The sequence below is a fragment of the Hippoglossus hippoglossus genome, chromosome 14, assembly GCF_009819705.1.
Source record: "Hippoglossus hippoglossus isolate fHipHip1 chromosome 14, fHipHip1.pri, whole genome shotgun sequence".
In the NCBI taxonomy this organism is placed as follows: domain Eukaryota; kingdom Metazoa; phylum Chordata; class Actinopteri; order Pleuronectiformes; family Pleuronectidae; genus Hippoglossus; species Hippoglossus hippoglossus.
The window spans coordinates 20,503,125-20,517,214 of record NC_047164.1 but is presented as its reverse complement, the minus strand read 5'-3'; the positions used below and the strand labels follow the sequence as shown (position 1 = coordinate 20,517,214).

At 42.3% G+C, this 14,090-nt stretch overlaps 1 protein-coding gene across 10 annotated transcripts in view; it reads right to left on the bottom strand.

Moving 5' to 3' along the window:
- Nucleotides 1-5,482: 5,482 nt before the first annotated feature.
- auts2a (activator of transcription and developmental regulator AUTS2 a) overlaps nt 5,483-14,090 on the bottom strand; it is a 297,717-nt gene continuing 289,109 nt past the window's right edge. For 7 of the 10 annotated variants that reach the window (XM_034605861.1, XM_034605859.1, XM_034605865.1 and 4 more), the window contains 10 exons: nt 13,953-13,997; nt 12,617-12,712; nt 12,444-12,515; nt 12,073-12,102; nt 11,393-11,464; nt 10,468-10,609; nt 9,238-9,318; nt 9,069-9,152; nt 8,325-8,574; nt 5,483-8,080 (listed from right to left, as the gene is read on the bottom strand). In XM_034605861.1, the coding sequence (XP_034461752.1) occupies nt 6,847-8,080; nt 8,325-8,574; nt 9,069-9,152; nt 9,238-9,318; nt 10,468-10,609; nt 11,393-11,464; nt 12,073-12,102; nt 12,444-12,515; nt 12,617-12,712; nt 13,953-13,997 (2,106 nt within the window). In that variant the 3' untranslated portion in view covers nt 5,483-6,846. The remainder of the gene's footprint in view (nt 8,081-8,324; nt 8,575-9,068; nt 9,153-9,237; nt 9,319-10,467; nt 10,610-11,392; nt 11,465-12,072; nt 12,103-12,443; nt 12,516-12,616; nt 12,713-13,952; nt 13,998-14,090) is intronic. The other 3 variants (XM_034605864.1, XM_034605863.1, XM_034605869.1) reach the window with 1 other exon arrangement.

Genomic DNA, 14,090 nt, shown 5'->3' with positions numbered 1-14,090 from the left:
CCATGTGAGCTGGCAGACTGAAATGTTCGGGTGCAGGAAGCACCTCCTGGAATAATTAAAGTTCATCCGTCTGCACTGCTGGAGCTAAATCTCACAGCTAATGAGGCCCTGCTGCACAAGGTGTATAAAGGTCGTCTGAAAGCACTGTGCTGGAAATTAATGAAAAGACTTGTAGGATTAAGGTGCATTGTTTTCATGGTCTGTTAATATTTGGGTCAGCCTGATGAACCTTCAGTATCTTATTTGAGAAGAAAGAATGCATAACAAGTAGCAGCAGTAATGCAACATGTCTGAAGGACATAGTGATGTAGGAGGACTATTGGTTTCATTGTGATAAACTGCAGTTGTTCTTTTGCTTTATTAAATGGCCCTGTAGGGTTGAAAGGTTTGCAAAAGATGAGACTGCTGTAATTTTGACAGATATTGTCATTGTGGGAAGAAGAGTGTAAGTCACAGAGTTCCCCCAAACAGTTTAAACTTCATTAGTCCATATCTCACTTAGTTAGGATCCAAGACATGACATTTCAGTTACAGTTTCTGTGATTAGGTTATTGCACTTGGCCTTATAGTAATTTTGATAATATTTTGATTCAATGTTCAGCTCTTTTGTATCATGTGTTTATCTTTGAAGGTCATTGCTGTGTGAGAACATTCTTGTCATCACTCCTGCATGAAAGGCAGCGCTCAAGTGTTTTTCTCCCATCGGCTGAAAGCATGTTGACGCACAGCTTCTTTAACTTATTTTCAGCTGGTTACTATAGCAAGTGTCATGATATCTACAGATACCTCAGTCTGCCACCGTTCACTAGGCCAAAAGCTTCAGTCATCCTCTCAATTACCTCAAATAAAACACATGCAGTTTGAACAGTGGTGTGGGAGGATCAAAAGAATCTATTAAAGTCAAGAAAACAATTTTTTATTTTTGTAAGGGCGTACAGAACCTAGTGTCAGAATATGTTTACGTTGTGTTCAAATCCATAGGATAGCTAAAGCCTTAGCCACACCAGCTCCTCTTATTCTGACCACTGTGAGCAGACGGTGTGAAATTATATATGATACATACATCTAAAGTATTATGCTAATGTCCTTAGGTTCACTGGAGGGCTGGATCCGCCGTGCACTAATACACCGTTTCATATTTGAGGCTGACTTTTACCCTTTTGATCTCCTCCTTTGCAGAAATGTAACATAAGCCTCCATCCGCCACTTGGATGTGTTACCCTCTTTTAAACGATTCGGGTAATGATGAGTGAATGAACTCAGTTTGGCCTGAGCATCGTCTTAAAACGGTAGCAGAACCAACAACAGTACTGGTAGACCTGTGTTTGTTGGCTTTTACGCCGGAGAATGGCCACGCCAGGGGAATGTTACCTCTGAGAATGGGATACCTTCCCATTTATAAACAGGAAAGTATTTTTAGTGGCGCCCAAGTGCGTTTGTTAGGTTGTGATTAGAACTGTTGTCAGCAGGGAGAAAAGAATATAAGCATTCCTGTGTAATAGCTGTTTTTTTTTCTTGTAAAAAAGGGCGGTTCATTAGCTAGAGCCAATGCACTGCTACATGACATTAAGGTGATGGAAGACAGGTACAGAACATAAGATTAGGAGGGGATATTGACTATCTGCAGGTTTAACCCGGATAGTTTGATTCCTCTCACAGGATATGATCCTGTCTTCTGCATAACCCAGAGACGAGTCATCTCCAACAGACAGGGTTTGTTTACAATAGCACTGAGGCTTTAGATGTTCTTGTTTGTCGACATCATGTGAGCTCCGAGGCAGAGAGAGGTGTGCCACCAGTTATGAGACAGATGACTTTCAGTATTGGGATAAATTCCAGGCTTCATATTTCAGACCACTGACAGGCGAACACCGTGGCTTTGTTTGCTTTTAAGCTGAGCTCAAACAAAACTAGACACACAAGGAGCGTCTTAGCGTGCGATGCCACTCGTCCAGTTTGACAGCATGTTTGATGATGCTGTTCATTTAATTACAGGCAAATACCAAGCACATGCTGCTGCTCAGTGGAGGTCAACCTGCCAAACAGGTTCTACTCTGTCAGGTTGGAAGAGATGACTGTATGTTGTCACTGTGTACTCCCCTTTATACAGGCTCAGCATCCTCCTCTGAAACTCTTTGTTACCTCTTTTCCCTCACCTTGCACTGTTGGAGTGTACACTAGTGCCACCTTGTGTACACAAAGCTAAACTACATGACTCGAGGGAAGGGTTGCAGGGTTTAGTTGGTTCATGTTTAAAAAGATAATGTTGAAATTATTTATCCAAACAAATAAGTCTTGTTGACTTAAGGATCCCCCTCAAGCTATTTAGAATGTGTGTACATTAAAAATGACACGTCTTATTAAACCTGCATCAAACTGTTAGTAAACATCACAGTGCTGAAATGTTTCAATTGACTATCTAAAACAGTTTTATAAGAATGATCAAAGATTAGCTGGTTAAATGTTTGCAACTTTTCAGTTTTGTTTTATTTTTACTTTTCTTAGACTTCTATAATTGTAAATACTTATTGGGTTGTATACAAAATATATCATTTAATATTGATTATTACTGTAAATGCTCTTGCAGTTTTTACTATTTTCTGAAATTTTAAAGACCAAACAATTAAATTTAAGCCTGCAAAACCTCCATGAGATTAAAATGACAAGGCAGGTCAAGACTGCAGTGTTGTAATTTTGTATCTTCACTGAATGAAGTGTTGTATCCTAAACATCCTCTCATGCTGAGCCAGGAAAACAAGTATAAATTTCTGATGTCAAACTTCAGTTCCAAGTTATGTGAACATTACATGAGCGGAGCTTAACCTTTGCACAGCTAACACACTCAGCACTGTATCCAGTTAAACTGTGAGCAATCAGAGCTTAGTAAGCCTCCACTTGTCCTCGTGTGGAAGAGCTAAAAAGGAAGGTTTTACTACCAAGTCTTTTCTAATACTGTATTATAATTACGGTTTCTATTTAAAAAATATTTAGGCTACCTGCTCAGTTGATAATATCAGTCAAGACCTGACGGATTAAACTGGGAACACTGACTCTCTTTCTCTCACATACACTCACACACACACACATCATTGTAGGTTAGTGTCAGTGACTGATTTGTTTTATTGATAGAGAAGAATCTGTGCTCCGCCTGATGGTTAATCGTCCGTCCAACACCCCTGGATACACCACAAATCAGCACTATGTTCAGTAGGACTCCTGAATGAATCTGTGATACAAGACACTTCACCCAAAAACAACCTACACTCTCAAACCATAGGAATACAAGCAATCCAAAAAATGACTTCAGCTGTCAGGAGAGAGACACACACCTCTCTGCGGCTGTGACCTGAATTCACTGAGCTCCATTATTGTAATCTCTATCTTTATATAACTGCATTAGGTTCCAGGGAGAGGAGGGCTGATCTATTGAGAAAGTAACTGGCAGGTAAATCAATAATAACAATGATTCAGTTTTACAAGTTAATAGTAAAATGGGATCAGTAGGATTTCACAATGTAAAGCAGAGAGTGAAAACATCCATCACTCACTGATCTGTTGAACACCAGAGCTGCTGACAGGTGTGGTCCTGTTTTTGTCTCATCATTCCTCTCTGTCAATGTGGTCACTTGTTTCTGTGTTGTTTGATAAAGAAGTTGCATTTACAGGATCCCATTTTCACTGAAGACCCATTAGACACCACAGTGTCAGACCTCTTTTATTTAAATCCTCTGTCCATCAACACAGCGGATTGTGTCCCTATTTACAGACTAATAGTTTATCTGCTCCTTTCAGGCAGTAGGACCTTCCTCTGATTGATAGCATAACTCTAGGGTCACAATATTCCACTTGTCTTAACTCAGTTGTTATTCCGAGTATGTGCTTATTTAGGTTAAGGTAATCCGAATATACTGTTGACATGGAAGTGTCTCATTCAGACTATTGTCTTAAACAGGTTCATATCTGAATATTGGTGTCCGTGTAAACTTAGGCAGTGTCTCTAGCAGGATGTGGCAGATGAGGCAAATCGAGGGAAGAAGCTTAGATACATCAAACCTGCAGTGGAAGCTGAATGCCAGGTTGAGGAAGGATTTGTCCCAATATCTTAAAGCAGTTTACTCAGGGAGTTTAGGATTTTGTTGGGTCAGTGCTTAGAATGGGCTGTTTCAGAAATAGCTGATGGACGCACTCAGGAGCTCGGGATGAAGAGGGAACACGAGTCAGTGGAAGTAGATTTCATGACTCAGTGAGACGACATGCATCCTTATATTTTTATCTCCTTATGTTTTGATCTCAACTGCTGACCGGGCTGGACTTTGAACCTGGTCAGAGATGTGAGATAAGAACTGAAAGCACAAGTTGTTAGTTGGACATAAGGAAATTTAGACTTGTCACTATTTTGAGATTTTATTGACTAATTCAGTAAATACATTATCAACAGTTAAATTAATTTAAAAAATGATTTAATGTACTGAATCATTTTTCAATTGATAGACTGGATTAGTTGTCTAGTTTTGTCTAATCAACAGTCCAGAATCCAAAGATTACATTTAGTGATATAAGACATGAAATAAGCTAAAAAAGAAAATGTATTATCACAGAAGACTAGAAATACCAGAAACGATTCATGTTTGAGGAGCTGGAGAAAATTGTATCCTAATTATTTTTATTTGATCTTATTGATGAATTGGCTTATTGTTCCAGCTGCATTGAAAATAAGTGTTTGCAGGGGTTGGTTGGATTGAGCTCTTCAACTTTAGATACTAGGGTCTTTGTCATTTGTTTCAATTAGTTTGGCGCCCTCTGTTGGTCTAAAGCCCAAACAACCACATTCATAGCGCTTCATGTACGCAGGTCTGGGAGAATTAGTGTTTGTGTCAGGAGCATGAGGCAACACGGGCAACCCACATTTCCCACTAGCAACATATTGAGTCAACGTCTGATTGATGTGTGACCTGGGCGCTTCAGTGTTAACATCAATCAGAGAGGGGTGTCTGAATGCTGTGGCTATTCAGTTTAATGGAAATGTCAATACTCTTGCATCCTCTGATGAATACACAAGTACCATACTGTGATTTAGCAGCGAGGGGCTGCTGTGTAAAGCACTGTTGGTAAACCAAGGAGCAGCCCTCACGTGTGTCAGTATCCAGCTGATGTGATGTTTCTGCAGTTTTTACTGTTACAAAGCAATCTTGTTGTAAGTCAGCACCTGCTGCTACAGCAGAGATTTGTCATCTTTGGGCGATTGATGACCTGCTCAGACTGTATCAAGTGGCAAAATCTTTAAAGCTACTTTATAACTGCACAATCAATAGCACTTAAAATATTTATGAGGCTGGTGTGAGTTGTACTCGAGGTAGTTTATCCTCCATGGGAGAGTAATGCTGAAAGTCATTAAGTGTGTAATCGTGTAGAGTCAGAAAGAAATATAGCCTGTTTACTCAGTTCAGTGCATGTAGGTGGAGCAATAAAAGCACAGACAGGATAAGTACACATTTTTTAATAACATGGCACAATTTACATAACACAAGTTTAAATGAGGAGCATGCTGAAGATTCAGTCGCTTCATTTTTTCTCATTTTTTGTACATGATCTAGAAAGACTTCATTTTTTCCCCCTGTACATGGTAAACAGCAAAAAAAAAATTCTCATTTAACAATCTTTTTGAAATACGCATCAACTAACCACTATGGCTCCGGTGGACATTTTTATGTTGGATTAAAAAACACTGCACAACATGATATCACAGAGTTTGAAGCGCACAACTAAACCTTCAGTGGACTACTAAAATAGATCTCTGCTCATTAGAAACAAACTGTCCTTTGTCAGACTTGCTTTTTTGTCTTTTGATTTTGTAGGTACAACAACTTAGGAAAGCACTTTAATACACTGTTTGACCAACAGAACCTATTTCCAAAACATGTACTTTACACTCCGTCAATAGGGCTCATGTGCTGTCATGGTGTTTAATGTGCTGCATTCTCCCCAGAACAAGACTGGTGGTAACTGACGTAGAGAAGAGTAGGATAAAAAAGTACCTTAACATTTGTGCTGCTGGCTTTTAACGTTGTAAATCATTTGAAATGCAATTCTTCCCCTACCTGTTTCTAGGATTGTCAACACAATTAATCATAGTCGTGACAGTATTTTTTTCGAAACATAACCTTTTCCAAATTGTGTGGATCAGTTAAAGCTCATCTCTGGCTGCAGGGACCCAGTGTTTGAGTCTGAGTTGTTGAGAGAATACAGCTCTTGGTCAGTCATTGGTGCACAGTCTGTAGTGGTGAGAAGGCCGGCTTTCAGGAAGGGAGCCCAGACATTAGTTGCATAGTTGAATATGGGGTCTCTGGTACAATGCTAATCAGCTGCGTCAACCAAAAAAAACTAAAGACATGGCAAAAAGCACATTCTGAATCACTGCCTTAATACTCCTCTGTTTACATTTGATCAAAGTAAAGCTTTCAAAACACCCTTTTGCATATTTGTACCATGATTTTTAATCCATACAGAGTGAGCACAGCGACTGTACATATTATCTACACACTTTGCTGTCAGTGCTAAAGTACCTGTACATTCCAAATTTGTTCATTCTTACTCCGCAGCACAAGAAGTGACACAAAAAGCTGGAGCAAACTGAGGAAAAATCTTAAAAATGTATTTTTTTGTTCCATGAATATTGTCTCTTTGTAGTTTTATACAAAAACAATTCATCGTGTGGGCGTGTCTCTGCCCACATAAGTTATTCACAGCTATATTACAGTCTTGCTTTGCCCAAAGCTAAGTGCTTGGTGTGAGTTCAGTGTTAATGAGGCACAGGGCTGAAGGGGTCTGAGTCTGCTGAAGCTCAGCTCACCGTGCCTCAATGTCTTTGTGAGGCGGCCTGTCTCTGATATCTGTGGCCAGGGGAGTAGTCCGTCTGGGTGAGCCAGGCCGGGCACCCAATGTGGGGATGAGTGGGGGCGGGGCACTCAGCGAGGCCGTGGGTGGTGTTTTGTTGAGGATACCATTCTGATGGGCGGTCGCTGCTGCTGCTGCTGCAGCCGAGGGGCTGACTCTGGAGAAGTGCATGCCTGGAAGTCCAGGGGCCATGAGGCCTTGGGCTGGGTGGGGGAGGTGACCCTCAAGGGCAGGATGGTGCATTGCGTGGTGGAGGCGACCATGCTCATAGTCCTCTCTGAGCATGTTGAGGCGCTCGCGCTCCTCCAGATGTGCGCGCTCATGCTCCCTCCTCTGCTCCAGGGCCAGAGGGTGGATGTGGTCACGATTAAAGTCATGGGGCTCACGGTCCCTGTAGGAGCGCTCAGCCTCGTAGAGACGTGGCCCTGCTAGGCGGTGCAGAGGGTCATTTCTTAGCAGCAGTTCTCTGGCCAAAGGGTCCCGTCTGTGAATGTCCAGGCCCCTGTAGGGGTCCCGCATTGGGTCCCAGTGGAAGGCAGGGTAGGGGAACCTGTCTGCTCCTGGGATGGGACTAATACCCATGAAGGGTGCCACCACTCGAGTTCTGTCCAGACTGCTGATGCTGTTCATGGGATGGACACCAGCCATGCCCATATGCATGGGCATGGAGGAGGGAGGGTGGAGGTTTTGTGTGTTGGGTGCCTGTACCGGGTGCTCACTTGGCCTCTCTGCCGCTCCATCCTGTTCCTCTTTCCTCTCCTCCTTCACTTTCACGTCAATGTTTTTCTTCTGGTGCTCATACGGCAGCTCTATCTTCTTCTCAAGGACCTCTCTGCTCAGGCCGCTGTTGGGACGTTCTAGGCTGGTCTGCCGGATGTAGGGTGATGTTGTCCCCCTGTTGGGCACTTTGTCCTCTGACACTCGGCTGTCAAGGATGACAGGTGTGTCCTTGTCACTGTGCTGGCTGTCTTTGAGCTTGTGGTCATCTGTGCCATTGTCTTTCCAGGACTCTGAGTGGTCCCTCTCCCTGTCTTTTGCCTTGTTCTCTTTTTCCCTCTGAGGTTCTCCAGAAGCAGGGGGCAGATGGTTCCTGTGGTGCTCAGGAGGCCGATTGTGGCCAAGGAGGCTAATGGAGTTGACAGGGACTGGTGACGGATGGCTCAGCTGACGCTTCTCTGCAGAGTCCCTAGAAATATAAACAAAGTTCCACTATCAGTACCTGTAGCTTTTGTTCAGAAAAAACAAATCAACTCTTTAAATTTTTATTCCAAATAAAAACTACAAATCATTGCATTACATCAGAGAAATGAGAAGCAAACAAATCCAAAAGTATAGTCCATTGTATCTTCCAGTGTTTTTGGAGTGAAATAAACAGGAGTAATGGTGGTATGATCACTTTTGACAGCTACGTTCTACTGTACTTGACTCACCTGTCCTTGTCATCCTTACTGACTGAGTCTCTCTTGTCAGAGTCTCGGTCTCTCTCGTGGGAGCTGACCGAGGCGCTCCTCTCCGAGTCTCCGGGTTTCAGCCAGGGTGGCGGTGTTGGGAAGGAGGGTGGGGTACGGTGGAGACGGTTCCACGGCTCCTGGTGGCTACTGTTACTGCTGCTGTTGAAGTGCTGCTGTGCGTTTGGGCCATCTTTATGGCCGAATACTGAGTTGGCCGCTGTTAGGGATTCAACACGTGGAAAAACAAGGACACAAGTTAAATGCGTATCACCACATCTTATTCTGGTGTGTCTGCATTGTAATTCTATTCTTCTGGTGTTTTGAATAACATTTACTGAAACTTAAATCATTTTAGAAACAACCATTACACTAACAGTAAAGCTGTTTTCAGACATGACCTCTGGGTGAAATCCTGAGAATTGGCTACGGAGTTTACCCAGAGTTTACCCAGAGTTTACCGAGAGACAGCCCCCCTACACCGTCAACAGCTCGTATCACCACAATCTCTCTTGACATCTTTGTCGGCGTCTTCTACGTGTATTTTTTTTATTATTATTGCGTCCGTCACGTTAGAAGCGTCATCAAACCCTACAGACTTTATACTAGGTCAGGTGAATAAAGTCGGTAGAAACTGCAGAGGATCTGCAGAGTTCAGTGCATGTCTGCAAGCAGCTTAGGTAAAAAGTATGATTAACAACAATAGTTCATGAAGCCCAAACTCACTTAGTGCTGGATTTCCCAGTCCTCCAAAGGCAGATGAACTGAGAGTTCCCAGTCCTCCAAAGGATGGTGGTCTGGGGAAAGGTTCTAGTGGGAGACACAACTCATACAATCAGTATCTCCATTTTCATCTTTCAGAATGAGACAGAAGAACTGAACTGAGTCGTCTTACCTAAGTGAGATGCCGGGGTGAGGAAGTTTCCAGGATGGTGGGCTGGATGGCCGAAGGGACCTGCAGATGGGTGTGTGGGACCTGAGGAGGCAGAGAGAAGGTATCATGAGAACATCCATGACCTACTGACTGTGATATTAACATAGATATTTGTTGATTTGCCATTAAAGTTTATTCGTGAGCCTTTTTCCTAATAAACAACCAATGACTGTATAAAGATGGAAGACATGACGGCTCCCCAACACTAAATCCAAAACATCTTGAGTGCCCTCTGGTGGCTGACTGCAGTAAATGTCATAAGTCACACCCTCTCCATATTAGCAGATGGGATGAAAGACACTGTCATTTCAGGTTATTCTTATTAGGGATGTATATAATTATCTGTTCAACCATTAACCAACAATTAATACTGATTTAATCAGATTCACTTCCCTGGCCAACTATGTGGATATTCTAGTCTCACAGTCTTTCCACAGACTTGCCTCAGAGCTCGTCAACATGTTGTTATTTCTCAACAAAAACCAGCAGACACACTGTCCACTATGCTGAGGACTGATATAGACCTTTTATAGAATTGATTATTGTGATTGCCCATCAAACATACACACAGTCAACACTGATGTGCACTGGACTGACCGTATGCCCATCATGGGAAAGTCCACAACTAAAACACAATGTGATGCTGAGGTCTGTCTGTCTGTCTGCAGAGGAAGTAACTGATCCCAGTGCAGCTGATGACCTGTCTGACTGTGACAGTCCATGTCTACTGAAGTGCATTCAAGGTCCAAAGGGGGTGAAGTCCACTGACTTTTTGTAATTCCCTGACTTTTAATCTAGTGCCACCAGCAGGTCAAATCTTGTATTTGTCTGTGCCTAATTGCAAAGCAAATGCTAGTATTCTAAATTAAGAATATTGGCTATTCTATCAGACACATGTGAAATACTACCTCGTTTGAGGATGACCACAAGATACAGTTGAAAGCTCCAGAAACACCTGCAAGCTACTACTTAAGTTTAAAGTTAAAATTGTTTTGGCCACAATGACTGAAGGGAGATGCATTAAACAGACATTGTCACTATTGTTTTGATGTTGTGGATAAATTCTGTTGGATTGTTGACAGACGATCATGTGAACAGACAACATCTTCAGTCTGAACACCATGAAATGATGGACAGCCACTGTTGTAAAGCATCAATCAATCTTTCTACCCGGAGATCAGACACACTCACCTGCAGCGGAGAAAAGCGTAGCTGGGCGTGCCAGGTCGTTGGGGTGATGGATGGCACCGAACAGGCCAGGGCCTGGAGGTCGACTCAGGAACTCATGTTTGAGGCCAAAGTCAAGCTTGTGAGGGTCGACCTGCATCTGCTGCTGGAAGACGCCAGAGCAACACAGAGAAAAACGTCAAACACTGCTGGAAACGTATTATTAGTTATTAACAGTGCAAAGAAATGTTAATCTAATGTGAAGCACATTACAGTAAGTGACTACTGAAGAAGCTGGGCTCAAGGACACATACAGGAGTCGTCTGGCTGCCAGGTTCCTTAATAGACCCATCATTATAACCTCATTATGATTATGGTTACGACTACAGAAACCAGACATTAAATTAGTTCTAATTTTAATTATTCAAAGAAGTGACTGTGAAACAGTAGGGTTACTATCAGAGAGTAGGTCAGCTTCTGTCTTCACAGTATGAAGCAATTATTCAGAATTATAGTTTATGTACTGATGCAGCCAAACTCTCAAGACTTTTCCAGTTGATGAGGTCGAGCTGTGTTTAAAATCCATACTTCACCAACTCAGACAGTTTTAGTGTGTATTGTGTACAAACGGAAAGTCAGTGTGCACACTAAGAACATGTACAGGGTGAGTGAGTCACCACTTATTTTTTAATTGCTGTGATTATTTTGATTATGATTTTGTGCTAATTGTGTAAACTGATTTTGATTAATAAAGGTTTTTGGAAATAATTTGGATCCCTGAAGTTTTTTTTAAAATTTCCCCTGAAGTTTCAAACCAGGCCTCAAATAGCCTCTCTATGATTTTTAGTTTGTCTGAAGCTGCAACAGTTAGTGTGTAGAATAATAATGCAACACATCTAAGTTTAGATTAAGTACAATGCAAAGAAAGAGGCGTCAGATGAGTCCTCACCTTCACTTTCTGCTGGTGGTGGTATATCTGCCAGGCAGTGTGGACATGCATGGCGCACCACTTCCCTGGTTTCTGTAAACACAAGACAAAAAACATGGCGTCATGAAATATCTTTTCCTTAGAGTACTCAGGCAGATGAGTTCCTGATGTTCAAAGTATTTTAAATCAACAATTAATGGAAATATTGTCAATGCACTTTACTTTTTAACCCTCATACAATCATCTTGAATGGCCGGATGATATAAACACAACATAACCCTCATTTCACAGTAAAGTTATCTGAAAATACACTGATACTGATGGTACAGCACCATGTGGCACCTTGATCACATTATTTAGACATATGGTCTGTGAGCCTGATGTGATATGTGACAGTGGTGTAGAACCTGTAGCTGTGGAGAGACAGTCAAGCACTGTTTAAATGTAACAATCAGCCTTTTTTGACATGTCATAGCAGCATAGGTGTTATCTGATGACATGAGTGATGGCTCTGTTCAGTGCACAATGTCAAAATGTCTGCTGTGAATAAGGCCTGACTGTTGCAGACGATAAATAAACTAGTACTCAGCCTCCAAGTGCAGCGCTCATTTCATTAAAGACACTATTTACCGCATTAGTAAAAACCCTTTAGGGCACCATGGATATATTGTGTTTGTTGGGTGGAGGGAGTGAGCACTCACCCTGAGGATGGGCCGAAATGGATCCGTTAGCTACAGGAGAGAGGGGGAGAAAAAGAGGTTGAGTTATTTTAGTCTCTGTTTAGTATTTGTTATGAACAAAACGGTACATTTTCTTTTATTCCTGAAAAACTTCATTTTAATGAACAAACAGTGTAAAACATGTTTTTTTCTGAATCCAAATAACAAACATAGCAGCTGAGGAGGCAGGAACACAAACAGTCTGTGTTGACTACAGACTAAGTGCAGATGAGTTCTTTGTAGTAACATAATTTGATGTTGACAACCTTCGCCTGATGACTCCAACACTTATGCAACACATACAGAGTCGGGGCTACCTCTGCGTTGTGAGTGTTGTGTGCATGTGCTCTTACCCTGGGGTCCTTCTGTAAGAATGTGTGTGGGACGCCTCCTGGTCTTGTGGACACATCCAGTGGATTAGAGGTCTACAGATCACCAGACACAGATGGAAACAAGATTGTCAGTAAATAGCTTCTATTTTCGGTTTGTCTATGTGGAGTTGAGAGGATGTGGGCGTGTGCTTTACCTTGGGCTGAAAGGCGCCCTGCAGTGAGCCGAAGGGCCCGGTCGGAGGGATGACGGGGGGAAGGCCAGACATGGCCGGTGGGTATGAGTGAAAGAGCTGAGGGAGACAAGAGGGAGAGGAGGCGTGAGGATGGTTCAGTCTGACAGTGAATTTCATGCACCAGCTTCATGAGGAGGAAATGCATCAACAAACAAGTTCTAATGACGGATGAGCAACATTCAATCCGACTTTTCTAAGACTGCTGTAATGGGTTAGAGTTACAAATGATTGCCTACATGTTTCACAAACTGCGATTAATAAAATATTTCCAGTTCATTCCCAGTGGATTGAACCAAGGGAAACCATCCTTTGATATGAAAACTAGAATGTTGTAATACAAGCAAAATGCATGTAAACCAAACAAGTGCTCAAGGCTTCCATAATTTCATCCAGAGGAAAAACAGAAATGTAATAAACTCCTCGGTATAATTGCTCTTGTCTGTCACATTAACCTTAGTGGGAATAGAGAATGTTTTTCATTCTTAACTTGCGTGTCTTTAATCATGGATGCTGCAGTAAAATGATCTAAAGCCAGGAGGAGTTGTAAGAATCTCTGGAGGCCGCGGTGGAAGGTTTAAAATACAACATTCCCTGAGCATCATGTTTTAAGACATCACTATGTTCATAGAGAGGAAAAAGCTTCAGGGTATTTGCTGCTGCCATAATAAGAGCGAGGAAATACAGGGAATCACAAATGAACCGCTTAAAAACAAACTAGCAGCGCTGTGTAACATCTGTGTGACCCAGGGTTGAGATGCATATACATTTATCTCAGCCCTGAAGGACAGTTTGAGGAAAAAGCTTTCTTATGCAGAAACACAGCAGGTGTGTGGAAGCTTCAAACATGGTAGGAGAGTGGGGACCGATGGAAGTCGCCTTTAGTAAATAATAATGAGCCAGCCACTGTTGTTGGTAGACAAATGCAAATGAAGAGTAGTAAGCAGGACAAAGATGTAGTATTCCTCTGGCAATAACGCAGTCTGCTCTGTTAAGCAGCCAGAGTCTCCGTCTGTACTCATCTCTATGCACAATCATTTCATCGTTAGATGCATGCACAATAAATCTTGTGCTACGAGGCCTAAGAAAACAGCAAAGTTTCATTAATCACAACATTTGCTAAGGCTGAGGCTGAGGGGGGAAATGATGCAGCTCGGATGCTTACAGAGTCTATTAAGATGCAGAACAACAGTTTCATGGAATCTAACACACATACACACACAGCTATAACAACAACGGGCTGGGGTGGTCCAGCAACAGACATGTCTGCAGACGGGCAGAACGCAGCAGGAAAACTCACGCTGTGTCTGTAGAAGGGGTCAACTTTTGTTGGGTATTTTTCAAACTGTAGGAGAAATGAAACAAACGTGTAGAGAAGACATGAAAACCTCCACATGTTTACTGTCAACGGGGTTGTTCAGGGTCATTTCAGGCCAAC